The following is a 21,148-nucleotide window of genomic DNA, read 5'->3' on the forward strand; positions in this document are numbered from 1 at the left end:
AGACTCTTGTTTGACACTTTATAAAAATTATAACATACTATATAAATAACATTAGACCATATTGAACTGTCCCCCTCTTCCATTAACATTTAAAATTAAGTAACTAATTAAGTACCTTGCCAAGATTAGAACATGAAAATGTTATAATTTGTAACTTCATTAACACACGTAACCGCCGAGTTTTCTCATTTTCAGGTAGCTCAGCTCGGTCACGTACTACAGCAAGATTTGACCTAATTCAAGGGCGACGAAATTCTTGAGTCTCAACCAGGATGTGACGTCTAAGAAACGCCCTCTGGTGGGTGGGGCCAGAGTGGGAATCAGCCAATAGACGAAAAGCACCTCTTTCACAACATTCCAATCGCTCCTGTCCCATCCTCCCTCCTCCTCTCCTCCTGCCCGCCTGACACACTACTGTGTGTGGAGCTGTGACACGTAAACTTTGTCCGTGACCGCACAGAACTCCCGCATCTGGGTCAGGGAGAGCAGAGAGACCCTTCTCCCCCCTGTCCCGAACCAGAACCCGGCATTTTTCTAACATGGAGGCGAGAGACGCTACGGCAGGTGAGGTTATTGTGGCAGTGGCATATCGTGCGGGGTTGTTGTTTATGTAATAACGTAATAACCAGTTAGACCAACATGTAGCAAACAACGTCTAAGCCTGAGTCGTGTTCAGTGTTTAAATGAGAGCTGGAAGGTTTGTAACTCACACAGGGACTCTGCGTGAGTGAGTTAATTCATTTTGTGTTTAGTACATAAAAACATAAAAACCAATTTGTGCCCTGCAGGCGCTTTTGTGCGCCGTGAGGGAGATGATCAAACTGCAAAGGACCAGCACAAAGCTCCCAAACGTGAACAAACGCCCACCAGAAGCAAGATGGAGCAAATATTTGGCTTCAAGAAGGAGGACCTGACTTCCTGGCACAGCTTTGTGGCTCTCCTGAACCGCCCCACGGATCCTGCATCTCTGGGCATCTTCCGCTGCTTGTTTGGTAAACTAATCACACCTGTACAGTCTGCCTGCTGGGTATTCTGACTGTCTCAGACCTGCTGTGATGCTTTTGATACTTTGTGCAGGTTTGCTGATGGTCATAGACATCACACAGGAACGTGGCCTCAGTAACCTGGACTACAAGTACCTGGATGGGGCCCCCGTGTGTCGCTTTCCTCTCTTCAACTTCTTACAGCCCTTGCCACTGGACTGGATGTACCTGGTGTACGTGGTGATGTTCCTCGGTGGGTCAGGCTCAGTGTTTCCAGGTTTATTCCCGACTTGAGAGAACACCTGTTTTTGAGTCTGAGTGGATGCAGTCTCTCTCTCTCTCTCTGTTTTTTTAATAGGAAGTGCTCTCTGTGGGAAACACATGCCTGCATTTTTCCACTTACATTTTTACTCCCCAAGCCAGCCGACTCTTGCAAGTTTTAAATCAATGAAAAGGTAGAGCTCACTAAAGATTGAGCAAGAAAGCAAACAGACAGCAGATACAAAGCTGGGACACATCAGCCTTATTAAAGTTATACATGGTTTTCACTATAACCAACAAGTTTAAAAGTGTTTACTAGTTATTAGATTAAATGAGCGGAAGAGCAATTTTGCATAGATTTCTATAAAATTGGACCTCTTTCCCCCCCAGAGTAGTCGCTCAATGTTGGCTGTTTCTTTTGGACCCAGGAGTTTGGATACAAGCTGCAGAGAGAGAGAGAGAGAGACAGTAAAGGAATGAAACTAGAGGCCAGATTTGCACATACGTAGCATGCACCCTGACCACTCACTCAGAGTTGAGCATTTTTTGGGTTTTTGCTGTTATGAGATCCTGAAAATCAGAAAACATCAGCCATTGCTGCTTTTAACCATTTAATAACTTAGAAGTAAGTTTAAGTAACTAAGTTACTAAATACAACATAATATTTTCTTTTAGTGATGAGTGATCCCATTAGAGTCAAAGAAAGATAAAGCGGGGTATGCATGTGGTGTTGACAACTTTTTACTTTTATAAAATTACTTTTCATTAATTCACTTTTGTGCTTACGACTGTTTTATTAATGATTAGTGTCTTGATAAAGTCACGACACTGTGACATCAACAAGTTGCCTCTTGCAGTGTCCTTCGGTTATTCAGTCCGATCCACTGTTTGCTTGTGATGTCACTGAGCGGTGGGTCAGTCTGGTAAAAAGCCAAAAGTTACCGTTTAAAAAAAAGAAGCTGGGCCCTACATTTCCCATAATGCAACACTAGCATCTTTATAGCCTTGATGACTAGTTAAACTAATCATTTCCATTTAAAATGTCGCTTTACAACAAAGTTAATTGCAATGGCGTCACTGTGAATTCAAAAGTTCCCTTTTAAAAAAAAAGTCTTCACAAGCTGAGTTGTTTTAAAGTTTGTTTCCACCACTGGAAAAATAAAGTGTTTTGCCATCCATGAGTCAACATTTTAGCTTATTATCTCAGAAATCTTGACTTACTGACTCAGACTTTGAGTAAATAACCTGATATGAAAAGTGTTTTTGTTTTCAGTGGTGGAAACAAGCTTCCATAGAGTCAGGATAGTTAGGAGATACTCTTCATGTGTAAAAACAGACTCATTAACGATAAGAATCTGTTTATTTTTGTGGTTGTTGTTTTTGACTTAAGGTGCTTCGGGCATCATGCTCGGCTGCTTCTACCGCCTCTCCTGCCTCATGTTCCTCTCCACGTACTGGTACATCTTCTTCCTGGACAAAACCGCCTGGAACAATCACTCCTACCTCTACGGCCTCATTGGATTTCAGCTCACACTCATGGATGGCAACAGATACTGGTACGGTGATGTTTAGTAATCTACTTGAGTGTATGTTTGTTTCTTTCATTGATGTCCGTGTGTGTGTTTTTGTAGGTCCATCGATGGACTGCGGAGACCCTCTATAAGAAATGCTCATGTGCCTCTATGGAATTACACACTGCTGCGAGCTCAGGTTTGTTTATTTAGCTCATTCATGGGGCGATCGTGGCTCAAGAGTTGGGAGTTCGCCTTGTAATCGGAAGGTTGCCGGTTCGAGCCCCGGCTTGGACAGTCTCGGTCGTTGTGTCCTTGGGCAAGACACTTCACCCGTTGCCGCCTGGTGGTGGTCAGAGGGCCCGGTGGCGCCAGTGTCCGGCAGCCTCGCCTCTGTCAGTGCGCCCCAGGGTGGCTGTGGCTACATTGTAGCTTGCCATCACCAGTGTGTGAATGTGTGTGTGAATGGGTGGATGACAGGTTGTGTAAAGCGCTTTGGGGTCCTTAGGGACTAGAAAAGCGCTATATAAATACAGGCCATTTACCATTCATATGATACGCGTTTTTCAGCTTATGGATTCATCAGTCACCTAATGACATCTCTGCTGTTCCTCAAAGATATTTATAGTATACTTCATTGCCGGAGTGAAGAAGTTGGATGCTGATTGGGTGGAGGGATACTCAATGTCATACCTGGCTCACCATTGGCTGTTTGACCCCTTCAAGTAGGTATTTTTTGAAGCCTTTAACTGTGATTATCCCAGTAATTTGCTTCTGATCATGCCTTCCCCTCCTTTATCAGACTGATTCTTCCTGTGGAGTTAGTAAGCCTGTTGGTGGTGCACGGAGGCGGTCTCATTTTGGATCTGACCGCTGGCTATCTGCTGTTTTTTGACGTTACTCGGCCTTACGCATTTTTCTTTGTCAGCTACTTCCACTGTATGAACTCGCAGCTCTTCAGCATTGGTGAGTTATTCTTTTTTTAAAGGAATACTTTTAATTCTGTGCTGTCATTTTACCTTCGTCTTAATCCTCCACAGGGATGTTTCCCTACGCAATGCTGGCCACCAGTCCTCTCTTCTGCTACCCTGACTGGCCAAGAAATTTTTTTGCCCATTTCCCATCATTCCTCAGGCCAGTCCTGCCCCTCACTTCACCGGGGTCCCAGCCCAGCCCTTCCTGTGTTTACGAAGAAATCCAAGGCAGTGGCACTCAGCAAAGACAGACCCCAGCTGCTGCCAAATCATCCAAATTGAGACTAAAACACAAGCTGGGAGCCATTTTTACTGTTCTTTACTTAATGGAACAGTTCTTCTTGCCCTACTCTCACTTCATCACACAGGTACTAAGATCTTTGTTTTGAAATGCTTGTACAGATAACACATTCATCCATGAAGCCCTCGTTGAGTTATCTGCTGAGACCAATGGTTGCTCAATCAGAGTCAACAGCAAAGAGCAGCTCTGACGTCTGTTGTCAACAGAGAGCTGAAAGCTTACTCATCAACAAGTCCCCACTACACTCAGTGGTGAATTGAAAGTGTGAAAATGGTGATGTGATTTATGACTTTACTTAAACTTCTTTTTTTTGTCAAGGGTTATAACAACTGGACTAATGGCCTGTACGGATATTCATGGGACATGATGGTTCACTCTCGCAGCCATCAGCACGTTAAAATCACCTACAAAGACAGGAAAACGGGTGAAACTGGATATCTGAACCCAGGGGTGAGTTACAGGGGAAACACTGTCAGACTCGATAACGTTTGCTATCTGAGCTAAAAACCCCCAAAACAAAACAAAAATTAGTGCTTACAGAAGTGCTTTGACTATATTGTTATTATTAATATGCATTAGTTATAACTGTAATCTGTGATGTTTGGAATTCCTTTAATTTCACCCGACAGTGTCTCCATCTGTATATGGATGTTTCTTTAATAAACAAAACTGCTTTTCCTTGACCTTTTTAGATTGTAGTCTTTCCTAAAGTCTTGCTCTTCCAATTCACAATCTGCCTGCTGTAGGTGTTCACACAGAGCCGTCGCTGGAAGGACCACGGAGACATGCTGAAGCAGTATGCTACATGCCTCCATCAGTACCTGCCTCGTTATAACATCTCCGATCCTGAAATCTACTTTGACATCTGGGTGTCCATCAATGAACGCTTCCAGCAAAGGTACGAGAGCTTTTTGTTTTTAGCCTTGTCTCAGAATTGTAAAAGGGTGAGGTTTAAATCTGCTCTGGATGCTTTTCTAAGGATCTTTGATCCTCGTGTGGACATTGTGAGTGCTGAATGGTCACCTTTCAAACCAAACAAATGGCTCATGCCTCTGCTGGTGGACCTCTCGCCTTGGAGGCCCAAGTTCCAGGAGATCGAGGGAAGTTTGGACAATCAGACTGAAATCGTCTTTATTGCGGATTTCCCAGGTTACAAACCTCACTTTTACAATTTTTCTTTTGGATGAAAAAGCCATGCATGGTGTGTTGTTTTATTGTTATCTTCCCTTTTTAGGTCTCCACTTGGAAAACTTTGTGAGTGAAGATTTGGGCAACACCAGCATCCAGGTGTTGCAGGGCCAGGTGAATGTAGAGATAGTGGAGGAGAAGAAGAACTACACTCTGCAGCCCGGTGAGCAGATAAAGGTACAGCTGCTCACCATTGTCACTGTTCATGCTTTGCTCTTTATCTTGTTTTAGTACTTAACTTACTGTGGCTTTGTGTAGGTAGCTGCCGGGGCTTATCATAAGGTGTACACAGTGTCCGAGGGCCCCTCTTGCTACATGTACGTCTATGTAAACACCACAGAGGCGGCACTACAGAAGAACTTCACCAAGCTGTATGAAATCCAGGAGCGTGTTCGCAATGGAACAGGTGAAGATGCTTTCAAAAATAACACATTGCATAGCTTTTAGTGGATTATTTTAAGGGGTTACAGAATAGTGGTAAGGTTCCTGAAAAAGATCTGAAAACCTACGTGCTCAGTGCTGTGCAGGTTACCCATGTACCCACAAAACAGGGCAGAGGATTCTTCAGGTTGTGGCTTGCTTTTGTTCTCCCCTTTCTTTCCATGGATGCTCAATTGGGTTTGAATCTTTGGAATTTGGAGGCACAAGTTAAAGTTGTTCCCTTAGCTCCCTGAGCCGTTTCAGAGTAGTTTTTGCATTGTGGCGAGGCACAACTTCCTGCTGGAATACTTTCAAAAGTTGTTACTCCAGTTACAACCGCAGATGTCTGTACGTGCTGCAGGCCTTCTTTTTTTCTTTCAGCTGCTCCCTGTAGAGGTCGCTATAGCAGATCATCTGCCTCCTCCTCTGCATGTCCTCCTTCACTTCACATTCCTCTGTTCCTTGTGCCTGACAGCTTCTCGTGTCCAAACTATCTCAAACTGGCCTCTCTAGCTCATTAAGGATGTAGCAATACATAAACAAAAAAAAATGCAGTAAAAAATCAGTAAAGAAGGCCAACACTGTAAACAATACAGTAGATATATAAAAGTTTATGATGCTACTCGTGGGGTGGGGGTGTGTGCTTAGCCTGGTGGTGTATAACAAAGTCGAGGTGACTTTACATTTTAATGAAACAATCAATCTATTTCCATTCAGCTGTCGATGGCTGATCTGCATGTCACTAAAAATCCCATTCAGCTCTCTCCTGGTGTACCTGCTTTACTTGAGTCCGTCTCACCCCACAGAAACCGAGCCACTTCCTCCCGAGCTGCAGCCTCTCATGGCTGCAGATGATGACGAGGGTTCGGAGGTCAACGCCACTGACCCGATTGTGCGGCTGTTCCTGAAGAGGCAGCGACGGATGAAGGAAGTTAAGAAACGCAGGGAGGCCGGCATGCTGGAGCGACTGCAGCGCTTTGCCGTGAAGAAGTATTACACAATACGCAGAGGGTGAGTGCTGAGCTCTCTGAGAACGCACAGATGCAGACAAAGTGTAGAAAAACCAGTTAAACAAACACGCGAACTCTGCACATTTGTCTTCCAGAATCTTGATGACAGCCATTGCAATGAGAAACCTGGCGGTGGGTCTGCCTCCGCTCGAGCAGCTGACGAGGGAAGTTGCCTACGCCAACATGAAGGAACCTCAAGCAGAAGCCAGTCAAGACGAACGGCTCAAAGATGAAGTCGGTCATGCAGAACTTTAATGCCACTGAGGCCAAAAAAAATACTCGGTGAATTGCCTGTAGGTGTCACACATTCCCATCAATGTGAGTGTGTGTCCGCGCTATTACTACTGGACTGTTACTACACTGGGACATCACTGCCCGGAGATCACAGCGCTTTTATTTTCCGTTTTCACTTCTGAAACATTTCAGATTATGTCACTACGTGGTTAGAGCTTTTGTTAATGACCGTTTAAAAAAAAAAAAAAAAGGGTTGTTCTTAAAAATAAGTGCGCTTAAAAAGACAGCAGGCATTATTTGCTAGAGGAGCATATGTGTGTGTGCAAAAATGCTAATGCTGTTTTGAATGACAGAAGTGAAGCAGGTGGAAGCATGTGACTGAAGGAGGAAGGGTTTTATGTTTCAAAGGGACAGATCTCAGTGACCAGGATCCTTTTCTGTTCATCTGCCAGCTCCAACGAGATTAGAACAATTTGAGATAAATTATGTTTACAAATATTCATGATACTTCAGTCAGTTTAACGTTCCAACCAGTTATGGTACGATGCAAGGGAAAAAAGTATTTTCTGTCTTTTTTCTTATGGAGATCTATTGATGAAAATAAATTTTGATATTGAAATGAGTCTGACGACAAGCTTGCGGAAAATAGAGAATTCTTTTTCCTTTTATTGGTGTCAGTATTGTACACATTACCCTTCATAAAGTGCTACAGCAGACGTCCAGTGTTCACTGTAGGCTGGCATTATGGCACAGAATGACACACAGCACACAATATAAATACATATAAATCTACAACATGGATTTCCAGGCAATGATTTGCTAAGACACACAATCACAATCTCTTCATTATTCATTGTTTGGCTATAAATGTGTAGTGGAGGTCCAGTCACGTTAAAAAAAAAAAATTATTAGGTTATTAATTGCTGTCCGAAGAGTGTCCAGTGACAAAGTTTCATCAAAAGCTACCAGTCATCGAAGGGTGTTAGATTTTAAAGTTTTACATGAAATAAATTCCAGGCAGCAAGATAAAGACAAAGTTTTGTGTTTCATATCATATTGCACTGTTATTTTACTGGCTGTAAGTCTGCTAAATCACCATCTGTCTGTAAAATGAAACACTCTGCATCCCTTTTACACGGCGGCGCCAACTATGCTTCCAGTTACCACAACTTAACTGACCCTCGATTATATTTGTGATTTAAACATTAATACGAGTGCGTTAGTGTTAGAGACGGGTCACAAATTGTTCCCATAAAACAAATGAACACGATCTGCAAAGTCATGCACAAACAGTGAGAAATCTACGTGTACCTACAGCTTTTACACACATTTCTTATTTTTTTCTCTGCTGGGTTGAGAACTGGAGGCTCTCTTATCATCTAAGTCGGTGGTGTGCGTTTAAGATGACGACAGAGCAAACCCTTAATTTCAAAAGGCTGAGATTCCCTGGTTTTTTTTGTTTTTTTTTTTAATGTGGGAAAATCTGCTGAGGGAACGGAAAACGCAAGTGAAGCCAAAGTAATTGCACCGTTCCCATCTGCATCTACTAGTCAGCTGTGGCACATATTTCAGTCTTTGTCACTTCATCATAGCGAGCTCACTAGCACAAATATCAACACTACAGTACTTCTCACAGACTTCGTGAAAGACGTCAATATCACAGCCAGAGCGTCTTTAAAAAGTCAGTCATTTCCACCCTAACGTCTCGCTGTCGGCTCCACCAAAACGCAAAAACACCCTCTTCAGTCCCTAAAAAAAAAGAATTCACCCACAGCACTCCCACAGCAGGCTCCTTTTGGCAGCTCGAAATAAACAGAAACACCACATCACTGGAGATAAAATAGAGAAGGGCACCTCCCTGTTTGCAGGCCATGATCCATCAAGCTCAGTCTAACCCTGTGCTTTAGATGCCAGAAATGCTCCTGTGCGTCTGGCACACTAACCCTTTTTCAGTTCATGAGAGTGCAAGAGTCATTCAGAATACACTGTAGGGTGACTAAAACAAACCAAAAAAAGAATATAATCAGGTCCGTTGCTCTTATGAGCCTCACATTTCTAATTCCAGTTGATCCTCCCTGTGAATTTTGCTGGTTGTGTTTTTTACAAAATAAAGTTAAGTTACAATGTATCGAGCTCTATTTTTTCGGAAAATGCGCCTCTGTGCTTGAACACATCCTAGTAACCAGTCAAACAGTTTCACTTCATTTTTACAGTGGAGAGTTTGTTAGTGGAAAACGTGTTTATGCTTTAAAATGTGCTGAGTCCTGGCGTCCTTTCTTACAAAAATAAAAGAATGGATTCTTGTTATTTGCTTTGGAAGATGTGAAGGGCTCAGTGTGTCCTAACGTGTTATGTTCTTCATGAAGCACACCTGAAATGGTGCAGAAAAAAAAAAAAGAAGCATCCCGTTTGTAGTGACGTCCCCTCAGATTCGGCTTGGAGGCTCTACCTTGGCTGAAGATCTGGGTAGTAAACTCCGTGCACCACGCCTTCGATCACAACGTTAGAAAATTCATCTGAAAAGGTGAAGAAGAAAGAAAAATAGGTCAAATAAAGAATGAGTACATTTTGTTTTAAATGGAGAAGAAAGGAAAGCCTTTTAAGATGTTATGTGCACACACCGTGTCCAGCTGGCAGCAGGTAGGGGTCTCTCAGAAACAGCATGACCGGCTGATGTGAAAGTTTACTAAAAGAGAGGAAGAAGGAGAAATCAGGAGGTCTGTGCCAATCAATCTGAGTGAAGTTCAAGTGTAGAGCAAATAGTTACTTATGTTTTAACTGGTTAAAGTGCAGATTAAGAACATGACCTATGGGAGGGAAAAACGACTCACCTCGACTCCAGTGATTCTGTATCAAACGACCTTAAAGAAGAAAAATAAAAGTTATGCCACATAACCCTCCACGACCCTGGGAACAAGCGCAAATGCCACAAACTGGTCTTTTATTCTAAAGTAAACCAGCAGTTTACACTCACCCACAACTTTCTGTTTTTGGCACTGAAGGAAAATGGCGGATGTTCAGGAAATCCAGGAATATCTTTGGAAGGACCTCGTTTTCCATAATTATAGTCTAACAGAACAAAAGCAAATTTCAGTGTGTACGAAGCACCAAAACGAAGCATCCTAGAGGCGAGTTTGAATCCATTTAACTTCTTTATATCTGAGACAAACAGCCCTGACAGTTGGAGGGAATGTGAGTCCAAATACCTGCAGGTAGAGCTCTAAGCCATGTCTCCTCTGCTCCAGGACCTTGGGAACCCAGTTTCTCACATGCTTCGAGGGGATCTCGGGTGGCTTTATGGTCTTCTTCAGCTGGAGGGATTTAAAAGTGTTACACAAATGTGTACAGTTGCTTCAAAGTTATGTGCACAGTTAAACTATTTTGCCCAGAAGAAAACCAACCGGACATGTCCGACCTCATTCTCAGAGTTCCTGTCTGACACAGTGTCAACTCTCTCATTCAATGAAATAAAAATAAGAAGACCTTCTACATACCCTCTCTCACCTAACAAATTTACCTTTGCAGAGGATTTTGCTCAACAAAAGTGCTAGTATAACATTTCTTTATGCAAAAGCACTTAAGCTGGATGTTTAGACATTTATTTAATTGATTTCACATATTTTAAATTACTCAAAATGCCAAACTATTTTTGGGGTCACCGAACAAACCACACCGAAAACAGAAGAACAAACGTTTAGCTCTGAGAAGCTGTTCATAGTTAATTGATTTGGAACATTTCAGCTAATAAACTTTTGTATGTTATGCCCTCTCTGCAACTCCTTACTCTCCTTGCAGCTGCAAATGCAACCGTTTTTGGGTGTTTCCTGGGATTATTGCGGTTTATCAGCCTCTGATCGTTTGTAGATAAAGGCAGAGCTGAAGTCAACTTGTTAAGGGAAAACTTGTGGCTAGACGTTTTCATGTTATTTTAAAACTGAAAATATTTAGTAATTTAAAATAAAATCCTTGAAAATGTCTTTTTTGGATTACTGATATTATAGAACAATCACCAACAAAACAATGGGACCATAGTGTGGTTATTACTATGATAAAGTAATTATTAGTCATTTAAAAATAGCCTATGTCTATCTGAATTGTGTATTTTAGCAAAGATTCTTTAAATGTTTATAAATTAATAAGTAAAAAACAATTTGAAAAAGTGTCTGTTCTTTCCAAACATCAGTCAGGTTTGGAAAACAACACAGCACAATAACTGTTGCTATTAATGTAGGGAATGACATTGCTGAGACAATGGACTGTGTGTTTGTGCCACCTTAGTCAGTAAACAGATTACACAATGTGAACTTTTCTGTGAATGCTCTAAGCTGCTTTTCAAGTTATCAGCTAGAACACAGTCTGTCCATTTTGCTTGATCTTCCTACCTAATATATATATATATATATATATATATATATATATATATATACATATACATATATATATATTTTAGGGGTGCAACGATACTCGTATCGATATTGAACCGTTCGATACAATGTTTTCGGTTCGGTACGCATATGTATCGAACAATACAAAATTTGTAATTTATTTTATCAACTTTCCTTCTGACGATGCTGTCTGTGTTGAGCGCTCAGTGAATCAGCGTTCGACTACTCCGCCTAGGCTGCACTGTCGAGCGCAGATCCACTGAGCGCTCAACACAGACAGCATTGTCAGAAGGAAGAGCGCAGGGCAAGCTAGCAGACAGAAGTTAAGCTCTCCTTGCAACATGGCAAATTGAACCTCCCCCACCCTCATTCAGATGTGGCATTTGGAATTATTTTGGTTTTCATGTGACGTATGACCCTGAAGGTAAGCGCGTCATGGACTAAAGTAAAACAGTATGTTGGATGTGCCACGCAATGCTCAATTACATGGGTGGGAAGTAGTGTGTTAGTGCAGTTAGCTCATTAACGTGTTAGCCGTCCAGCCCCACGCACGGGGCGATCAGGGGTAGCTCGTTAACGGAGATTTGCCGTGTTGTGGCGTTAACGTCATTTCAACGAGATTAACGCTGACAGCACTAGTGGGAACACAACGAATATGACTGCACATTTACGCCGACATCATCCTAGTGCAAAGACAAGTGGAAGCAGACAAAAACAACAAGCATGCATGCTACAAACTTTACCCGAGTCATTTAGACAGCCGTTAGCACATGATTCTCCTTATGGGGACCTGATATGTTTAATATTGTGGCGAGCTCAGACAAGGAGGAGATGGAGGTGTCGTTTGGTCTTGCTTACCGTGAGCTAGCCAGAGAGCACAGCCGTTTATTGACATCTGCCGCTAGCTAACTGCTCAGCGCGGCAACCGCACTGCAACAGCAACAACAACAACACACAGGGCACCCTCTGACCCCGGAAGGACACACCGTCGCAGCGAGAGGGCGTCACCCGTCACTATGGCAACATAACTGTACAAACAGAACCCCGAACAGCCCTGACTCGCTACATAGCCCCCACCTAAGGGGTCAGTCGTCCCCGACGACCCCATTACCCCACACAAAGTCCTGCAAATGTCCAGGTGCCTTCTTTTGGCGCACTGGCCGGTCACGACCGGCGGGGGAAAAGTCACTCGGGTCAAAACATGGGGTGCCACCATCATCCTACTTCTGACACCAATGTGGCGAGCTCAGACAAGGAGGAGACGGAGGTGTCGTTTGGTCTTGCTTCCCGTGAGCTAGCCAGGGAGCACAGCCGTTTATTGACATCTGCAGAAGAACACTGCCGCTAGCTAACTGCTCAGCGCGGCAACCGCATAGCAACAACAACAACAACAACACACAGGGCGCCCTCTGACCCCGGAAGGACACACCGTCGCAGCGAGAGGGCGTCACCCGTCACTATGGCAACATAAACAAAACATAACTGTACAAACAGAACCCCGAACAGCCCTGACCCGCTACAATATGCTGCTGAGAATATAGCCCAGAAGAAGCGTATAGTATAGCTTTTATTTTGGAAAGAGACATTTCTCTGTAATAAACTCTCTTTTCCAAAGATGAGTGATTCCTCAATCAGATACAGGGCTACCAAAATCTATCTCTGCCCTGCCCGTCAGGCTATTGTAGGAAGGAAAAATATACGTTTTGTTTTGCATTCTTTCAGAAATGTAGCTGGGTAATTATGTCATTGGCATCGGTGAGCCACTGTCAATATGTGACATATTGAAATCGCGTTTGAATTTGCGCTTGTTTTTTGCTTTCACTTTGCAATCACGCGAACTGTGTATAGAGAGCGACAGCACTGATTGGTGAGTGATGATAATTTGCGCACCAATTCCTCTGACATTGTCTTATCAATCGTTAGCTTACTATGCAAACATGACAAGTGAAATCTCCCGCAGCAAGCTTAAACATGTGAGAGGTTGATCGCGCAGAGAATCGCTGAGCGTTATGTGTGTGTAAAAGCAGCAGGATATATATTTCAGTTCTGCTGAGCCAAATAAGAGAGGTCAGGGTGAAGAAGTGACAGCCAAAGAAAAGCTTACCACAAAACGGAAAGTTATGACAAATCAGACTATAAGGCAAAAAGAAAGTGCAGCTTTATGGTTTCATGGACAAAAGAATTTCTGTGGCTGCAATATGACGAGCTATATAACCGGGGCTGCACATAAGTGGTCCGCAGGTGCGCATTCGCAGTCAAAATATAAAAAAAAAACAAAAAAAACACGCACAAGATATGAAGTTGCAACGCGTGTTTGCATACGTAAGATTTTCTGGAGAAGGACAGACATTTGTTTAGAACTCTCAAAGATGTCGAAGAAGCTCCTTTAAGCAATTACTTTGGTGTTCCTTCACCTCCAAACAAATGTCAGAAGGAGTCCGAACCACAAAAGAAGCGCGTATTCTCGGAAAAGTGGTTGCAGGAGGTGAGCTGGCTTCAAACAGATGATGAACGCACAGAGATGTGGTGCAGAATGTGCCGTGAAAATCCCACTCTAGCGGACAAAAACAGTGCTTTTTATATGGACACAAACGCGCGTTGCAACTTCTTATCTGGTGCGCGTCTTTTATTTTGACAGCAAATGCGCACATGCGGACCACTTATGTGCACCCGTGTAAATAACATAATGTTCTGCCGGGTGTGTTGTTGGTTTTCTCTCGATTTCTGAGTCGACAAGCGCCTTTGTTACTGGGACCAATCATTTTAAGAAAGGCCCCCCATTAGAACCTATGAGAAATGCAAGAAATGCATTATTGCTCGGTCTGCAATATCTTTCCCAGAACAAACACCAATTGCAAATAACATACTAAAAATAAACCTGAAAAATCTGTTTAAAACAGCGTACTATGTTGCAAGGAGTGAACTACCACTGGCAAAATTTAGCAGTCTTTGCAAACTTCAAAAAGCAAATGGCCTAGATCTTAGTTCCACTTGTCTCTTACCCGTGACTTCAGTGGAAATTTCAAATTCAGGATCTGACACAGACTGATTGATGTCCTACACAGTTCTTACAAGTTCATAGAAATTTCTGTTCAATTAGAACCAAGTATTTGAGTTGATGATTGTAATTTTTATACAATGTTGTAATTTGTTTTTCAACAATTTTTTGATTGTTTTGTTTCCTTTACAATATTATACTTTAATATTATACTTTTACAATATTATTACAATATTTACAATATTATACTTTAATGTATAATATTGTAAAGGATATTATACATTATACATTATTATACAATATTATACATTAAAGTATAATATTGTAAAGGAAACAAAACAGGAAACAAAACAGGAAACAAAACGTCAATCAAAAAATTGCTCTCTTTTTTTATTCGGGCTACTTAAATGTATTTTGGGCTACCAAAAACTGAAGAGTCCCTGCCTGAAGGGCTACCAGGGATTTTGAAATTTTGAGAGCCCTGAGATATATTTATTTTTTTAATTACTTTTGTTTCAGCAACATTAAATTTAAAAACTGTACTTTTGAGTTAAAATATATATTTATAATTTTAATAAATGACAAATTAAAAAGGCATGAACATTTTTTTTGTATCGAAAAAATATCGAACCGTGACACCAAAGTATCGAACCGAACCGTGAATTTTGTGTATCGTTGCACCCCTAATATATATATATACACACACACATTAGAGATGGCACGATACCACTTTTTTATGTCCGATACCGATATCATAAATTTGGATATCTGCCGATACTGATATGAATCCGATATAGTGTTTTTTAATCAATAAAACTGTTTTTTAATATCTTGCTGCATTTTGTATAAGTTCATACTCAAGTTTAAATAAACAAACACTAAAGCTATTCTGTTATACCTGTATGTAAAAAATACACTGCACCCAAAATATTTCATAGTTCATAGTTCTATGTTGTGAGATGTGATGATTCATGTGCTATGTGCTGAAGTGTTTTTTTTTCTGTTCTCAAACTGATCTCCCTGTTGGAGCTCAGTCTTTTAAATTGGCTCTTTGCTAGGTTGTCTGGTATGTGTAGAAACAGCACTGGCTTATCCCTTGATTTAGGTGCTTTTTTAAATCCTTGAATGGTTCATAGATTATTGTTAATTTGCTTAAAAAACACAACAGTCATGCCAAACCATATGCAAAGAAGAAAGGTTGAAAGACCTTCAGAAAAGCTAGACATTTTAAATGAGAATAAGAAAGAAAAGTATTTCTCTGTGCCCCCCCTTTCCCTGTTAATGCCCCACCTGGCCCCCTGGCAAAGCTTTGCTACACCGGCCCCTGCACAGTTACCAGCCGTCAGCTACGTAAAAAGCTGCGTAAAAAAGGATCCTGGTGTAGAAAGTAATATTAAATAAATTCTAACAATAGCTTATCAAGCTTAAACATGCTGCTGTTGTTCAGCCGCTGGTTTCCTCTTTCTGGCGTGAAGTGGGCGATAAACAAAGAAGAGAGACGGACTCGCGACAGAAAAGCCGATCAACTGATCATTAAGCAGTTTCACGATTGAAGTAGCAGCAGGAGAGAGAGAGAGGCAGTCGCTCCATATATCTGTTGTTAAGCTTAATGTGGGAATGCTTTACAAACATTCAGAGATGAACTTACACATTTGCTTTACTTCTCTCTGGGATAACTTCCTCGGAGATGAAATGCTGGTTTGGTAGTGAGGCTACAAATACACACAGCCGCTCTATCACGTGAGCACACTGCTCCGACGTGCTGCGGTTATGAGCCGAGTTACACCGTGTCACAAGTTTTGTGAGGTGCTTTTTTGATATTTAATGGATCATTACATTTTTTATTTCGCTCCGATATGCGATACAGTAATTTACGTCAGTATCAGACCGATACCGATACGTAATATCGGATCGGTTCATCTCTAATATATATATGGATTTTTTTAGTTGCTGTTTTTGTAACGTTATAAAATAATGAAAGGTAGTAGATTGGCCAGATGCTGGCACATGTGTACAAATAACTCTGGTGTTTGGTGGCTGCTATGGCAGAGCTTCCACAGAGGCCAGCACGTGGATGAGAGAAAGGGGAGGCAGGAGGAGGAGAGACCCGTTTCTGACACAAGTCCCGTCTCTCTTGTTTGTTTATCGCCCACTTTGCGCCAGAAAGAGGAAATCAGTGAATGTTGCTCTAAACAACAGCAGCACATTTAAGCTTGATCAGCTGTTGTTAGAATTTATTTAATATTAATTTCAAGTATCAGCTGATGTTTGCTGGAGCCACAGCTGTAAAGCTGCTGGTCATGATGTCGGTTTGGATATGTGGTGAGAGGGAAACGTGAAGATGAAACCAGGAGATGTCCTGATGTTACTGAATCATCAGAGCTGAACAGGTGATGGAGAAACAGGTTTACCTTTTAGGTGACATGAATGAGTTGAAGTTATGAACTGTTTCTGAGAGACAAATAACACCAGGATCCTTTTTTTTTTACGTAGCTGACGGCTGGTAACTGTGCAGGGGCCAGTGTAGCAAAGCTTTGCCAGGAGGGCAGGCAGGGCATTAACAGGGAAAGGGGGGGCACAAAGATATACTTTTCTTTCTTATTCTCATTTAAAATGTCTAGCTTTGAATAAATAATTATCTGAATCTTACAACCAAAGTTTTAATCTGATGTAAAATGTATAGAAATCATACATATACCAACAGGACTGTACATCACTGTCACAACAGCGTTCGTTTTCATTCAAAGGTTTTATGGCTTTTCCTGTAACACCTGGTGGGCCAGTCTTTAGTCAAAATGCCCGGCCCGATTTTTTGTCCCAGTCCAGTCCTGCTGTCCTATGAATAATCTTTATGGGTTTTCCTCCCTTAAGCATGGCTTCTTGTCAGCTGCCATTCCACTGAGACCATTCCTGATGAGGCTTCAGTGAACAGTAGATGGATCAGCTGAAGGCCCAGATGCATCTCTCACCTCCTGTGTCAGTTCTTTGCTGTATTTTTTCATTATTTCTTAAGGACAACTTTGTCTGTGCAAGATAGTTTTTTTTAAGGCCTGACACTTATTAGTGTGTCCTTATCTGTCCAGTTTCCTCAATCTCTTAAGGACACACTGCACCAGCACTCTCTGGTAATATATATGGCACGTTTTCAGCTAATAGCTCTTTGGGAATCACCAAGTTGGTGCAAAAATCTATCACATACCTGTCAAACTGTGGTATCATTGGCATTTTTTGTAGATTCAACTAAAGAATGTGTTTTTGGAGAATATGTTTTTGCAACAGGCTCCCAAAGAGCGCCTAAAGATTTAAAACTGGTTGCTTTGCTAAGTTGTTATGTGTAAACACAACACTAGTTCAGGCAGGTGTGTTCTTATGTTTGAGTGATTCATAAACCAGTGTTAAGTTAAATTAGAATATCATGGTTGATGTGTAAAATCTGTAGGTTTTTCACACATTAATGGCGGAAGTTAAACACTTGAACGCTTTAGTAAATTTTTAGCTCACAGGAAAGAATGATTGTGCGAAGAAAAAAAAGAATCAGAACTGAAAGTTGAATCTCACCATTTTATGCAAAGCGTGGAATTCGCTGTAGCGTTTCTCAACAGCATGCTGTCTGCCGTTCATCAACACGTCAATTTTAAAGACCTGAAAGAAAAAAGATAAGTCAGCTTAGTGACTCATTCAACTGAAAATTTCTCTGCTCTACCCATACACTCAGCAGTGACAGTAACGTCGATGTCAGCATTAATTCCACAACAAGAGGAAACATCTGGCTGTTGTGACAGAAAAAACAAATTGATCTGTCAGAGTTACTGTTAACATCCCTAAACAGGCTGCCTTCCACTTCCCTTCCTTCAGTAAGAGATTCACAGCACGCACGCTGCCGTTCTGGACAGCATTTTGCAAAGGAGGAAATTCACAATAAATGACGGCAGCGCTGTGAACACACACACCGTGGAAAAGCCAACAAGTAATCATTATTAACAAATGCTGGAAGAATCCAAACAGGTGTTGAATCTTATTTAAAAATATATTTTAAATAAAATATATAATCATCTCATAAACCTGAACACAGTGTCCATACGTGAATACTGAGAAATAAATTCAGAAAACTTTCTTTTTATGGGTATTACACAATATCTTGGAGGTCAGGAAGTCAAACTCAAAAGCACTGCTCTAAGGTCCTCATGACTTCCAGCAATAAAACATCATGCCATTAAAACAGGGAAAAAAAGCCTTCCTCAAAATGATGCCACAAAACTGGGAACTGTTGCCTAATTGAACAGTGGTTCCCAATAAAGGGGATAGGACTCCTTAGAGCAGGGGTGTCAAACACAAGGCACGCGTTTGACACGGCCCACAAAGACCCGCACGTCTGTGGAAAATGTAAAGGAGGGCACAGATTTTGTACTTTTAACTGTATTTTCATCGATTTTACAGCGTTTCCTGCTGATGAAGTCCACCACTGCCATTCATTCTACACCAAAGTAATAAATAAACAATAACAATTAAACCACAGAAAAGTTTTTTCTTACCATCTACTATAAAAATTTATATATATTTATATTTTCTTTTACAGTGGGTCCACAGCAGGGGAAAATTTTTTATTTTTTGGGCCACCAGAACACATTTGTTTATCTGCGCTGACAGATTTCTTTTTTTTTTTACAGCAGCATTTCTTTATTGTCTAGAAAAACTGAGATATATTGTTGAAACTGGTCTTCTTTTAGTATTAATTGGTATTAAATGCGCAGTCCAACTTCTTTACACTGACAGTGGTTTGGCCCACTTATGGTCAAGGTGGGCTGTAACAGTGGCAAAATGAGTTTGACGTGCTTAGATAAAATGTTGTAGTCACAAGATGAGTAAAAGACAGATATATATCTTACTGATTCTGATGTTAGAAGACTGCAGTACAATTAGTTTGATCTCTAAATGAGTAAATGACTGATTTTAAAAAGCTGAAACCACCCTTATGTGTTTGCAGTGACAGCAGCCTTTACTGGAAGTGATTTTAAACAATATTTTACAAAAGAAAACATTTAAGGGTGAAGCAGTGGTGCCTGGATTAAATCCTTACCTGTGTTTATTCCCAATCAAGGACTCCCTACACTATATATCTTTAAACTGAGCATATCTCAGCTACTTATAACCTCATTAAAGTATTTATCTTCATCTTATTTATTCCTTACTCTAGATTATTATTGTTATTATTATTTATTTATTTATTTACAGATGTCAAGATGTCAGCTGGGTGTGGAGGGCTGGTTTAAAACTCTGGAGCCTCTCTGATTAGACACAGATTCTAAAGTCAGAGTAACTTTTGCCTCTTTTCGTGCCTCATTTGCACCATAAAGTGCGAATTCGGTGCTGATTTGAAGCGAGCAGAGTGCAGTTTATGATCTAACAGAGAGAGACAGCGGCACAGTTGACATTAAATCTGATGACAGCGGCAGGACAGGCGACACACAGACACACAGGGTTTATTAGGGAGCAGCTCACCGTGTATCCTTTCTCCACCGAGCTGTTTTCTGAGCGAAAAGACGGGATCGACACTCGCACCGGATGCATCTTCACTCGAACTGAGGCGTGATTTTCAGGTAGGTGATGTTTGATCTTGATCCTCTGGCGCACACAAACACATTGACACACACACACACACTCACTCACTCAGTGCTGGTGGATTACTCCAGTTTGACTGATAAAAATCACAGAATTCAAATGTGACGAAAGACATCTCAGTGGTGCCCCCTGCTGGACCGGAGGGCACACCGTTGTAAGGATTATCTTGAAGAAAGCGCCACAGAGGACAGTTTAACATTCAGGTGGCCCAGTGGGATCATTTTTAATCGTGAATGTCTTTCCTTTTAATTATAAAAGAATTAATTAATTTATTAACTTCGACAGGCAGTGGCATTGTGTCAAATTGTGTATTTTTTAATGTCATGGGCTTCGGTTTTATTGTTTTTTCGATAATTTAGCATCTGTGGTGGCTGTGGAGACAGAGAAGGCTGTCTGCTAGTTGGATGGTGGTTTGAGCCCTGGCTTCTTTAATCTACATGAGAAAGGATCCTTGGGCAAGATACTGAATTCTGAGTTGCCTCCGATCCATATATGTAAGTGTGTGAATGTTGGGTTAGAATATTTTCTTCTTCTTCTTTCAACTGCTCAGTTCATGGGTTGCCACAGCCCGTCATCTGCATTCATTTCACCCTATCTCTACCATCCTCTGCTGACACCCCAGTAATCTGCATGTCCTCCTTCACTACATGTGCAAATCTTTTCTGTGGTCTTCCTCTTTTCCAGCTCCAACCTCATCCTTTTCGAGACTTTGAAATGCTTGGAAGAACAGCAAAAACACAACTCTACTTTACAAGCCTCAGTTAGGATGTTAAGTGTTAAAGCTCACAATATTACAATTAGAAAAAGATTGAACAAGTATGGCTTGTTTGAAGGGTTGACATCATGGCTAAACCTTGCAAAGTTGCACCTGAACCTTGGGACTTCGGGAACAATGTCCTTTGGACAGATGACACCAAAGTGTAGATGTTTGGCAATAATGCACAACGCCATGCAGGAGGGAAAAAAAACAGCATATCAGCACATAATACCTCATACAAACTGAAGCGTGGTAGAGGGGTGATGATTTTAGCTTGTTTTACAGCCGCAGGACCTGGGAACCTTGCAAACATTGAGTCGACCATGAACTCCGCTCTATACCAAAGGTTCAATGTGAAGCCATTTCTCTGACAGCTAAAGTTTGGCTGAAATTGGATCATGCAGCATGACAACGATCACAAGCACAGCAGCAAATCAGCAAACAGAATTGCTGAAAAAGAAAAGAATCAATGTGTCGTTTGAATGAGTGAATCAGTGCTGTGGTGGG

At 41.4% G+C, this 21,148-nt stretch overlaps 2 protein-coding genes across 2 annotated transcripts; one reads left to right on the plus strand and one right to left on the minus strand.

Moving 5' to 3' along the window:
- The first annotated feature begins 395 nt into the window (after positions 1–395).
- ggcx (gamma-glutamyl carboxylase) lies at positions 396–7,505 on the plus strand. Its single transcript, XM_085359750.1, has 15 exons — positions 396–564; positions 789–992; positions 1,078–1,236; positions 2,635–2,800; positions 2,876–2,954; positions 3,374–3,480; positions 3,558–3,721; positions 3,796–4,097; positions 4,349–4,480; positions 4,777–4,928; positions 5,010–5,179; positions 5,265–5,395; positions 5,477–5,624; positions 6,445–6,649; positions 6,744–7,505. Exons 1-15 carry the CDS (start codon positions 540–542, stop codon positions 6,901–6,903), a joined length of 2,304 nt encoding a protein of 767 aa, XP_085215876.1. The 5' UTR covers positions 396–539; the 3' UTR covers positions 6,904–7,505.
- A 57-nt stretch (positions 7,506–7,562) lies between these two features.
- On the minus strand, positions 7,563–19,941 carry snx24 (sorting nexin 24). Its single transcript, XM_085359751.1, has 7 exons — positions 19,765–19,941; positions 17,824–17,907; positions 10,089–10,193; positions 9,857–9,951; positions 9,714–9,743; positions 9,504–9,568; positions 7,563–9,398 (listed from the first exon to the last, which is right to left on the minus strand). Exons 1-7 carry the CDS (start codon positions 19,831–19,833, stop codon positions 9,328–9,330), a joined length of 519 nt encoding a protein of 172 aa, XP_085215877.1. The 5' UTR covers positions 19,834–19,941; the 3' UTR covers positions 7,563–9,327.
- Positions 19,942–21,148: the final 1,207 nt, after the last annotated feature.

The sequence above is a fragment of the Diplotaxodon limnothrissa genome, linkage group LG7 (genome assembly GCF_057381915.1).
Source record: "Diplotaxodon limnothrissa isolate DT_005_m linkage group LG7, D_limnothrissa_male_GT1.1, whole genome shotgun sequence".
NCBI classification, from domain to species: domain Eukaryota; kingdom Metazoa; phylum Chordata; class Actinopteri; order Cichliformes; family Cichlidae; genus Diplotaxodon; species Diplotaxodon limnothrissa.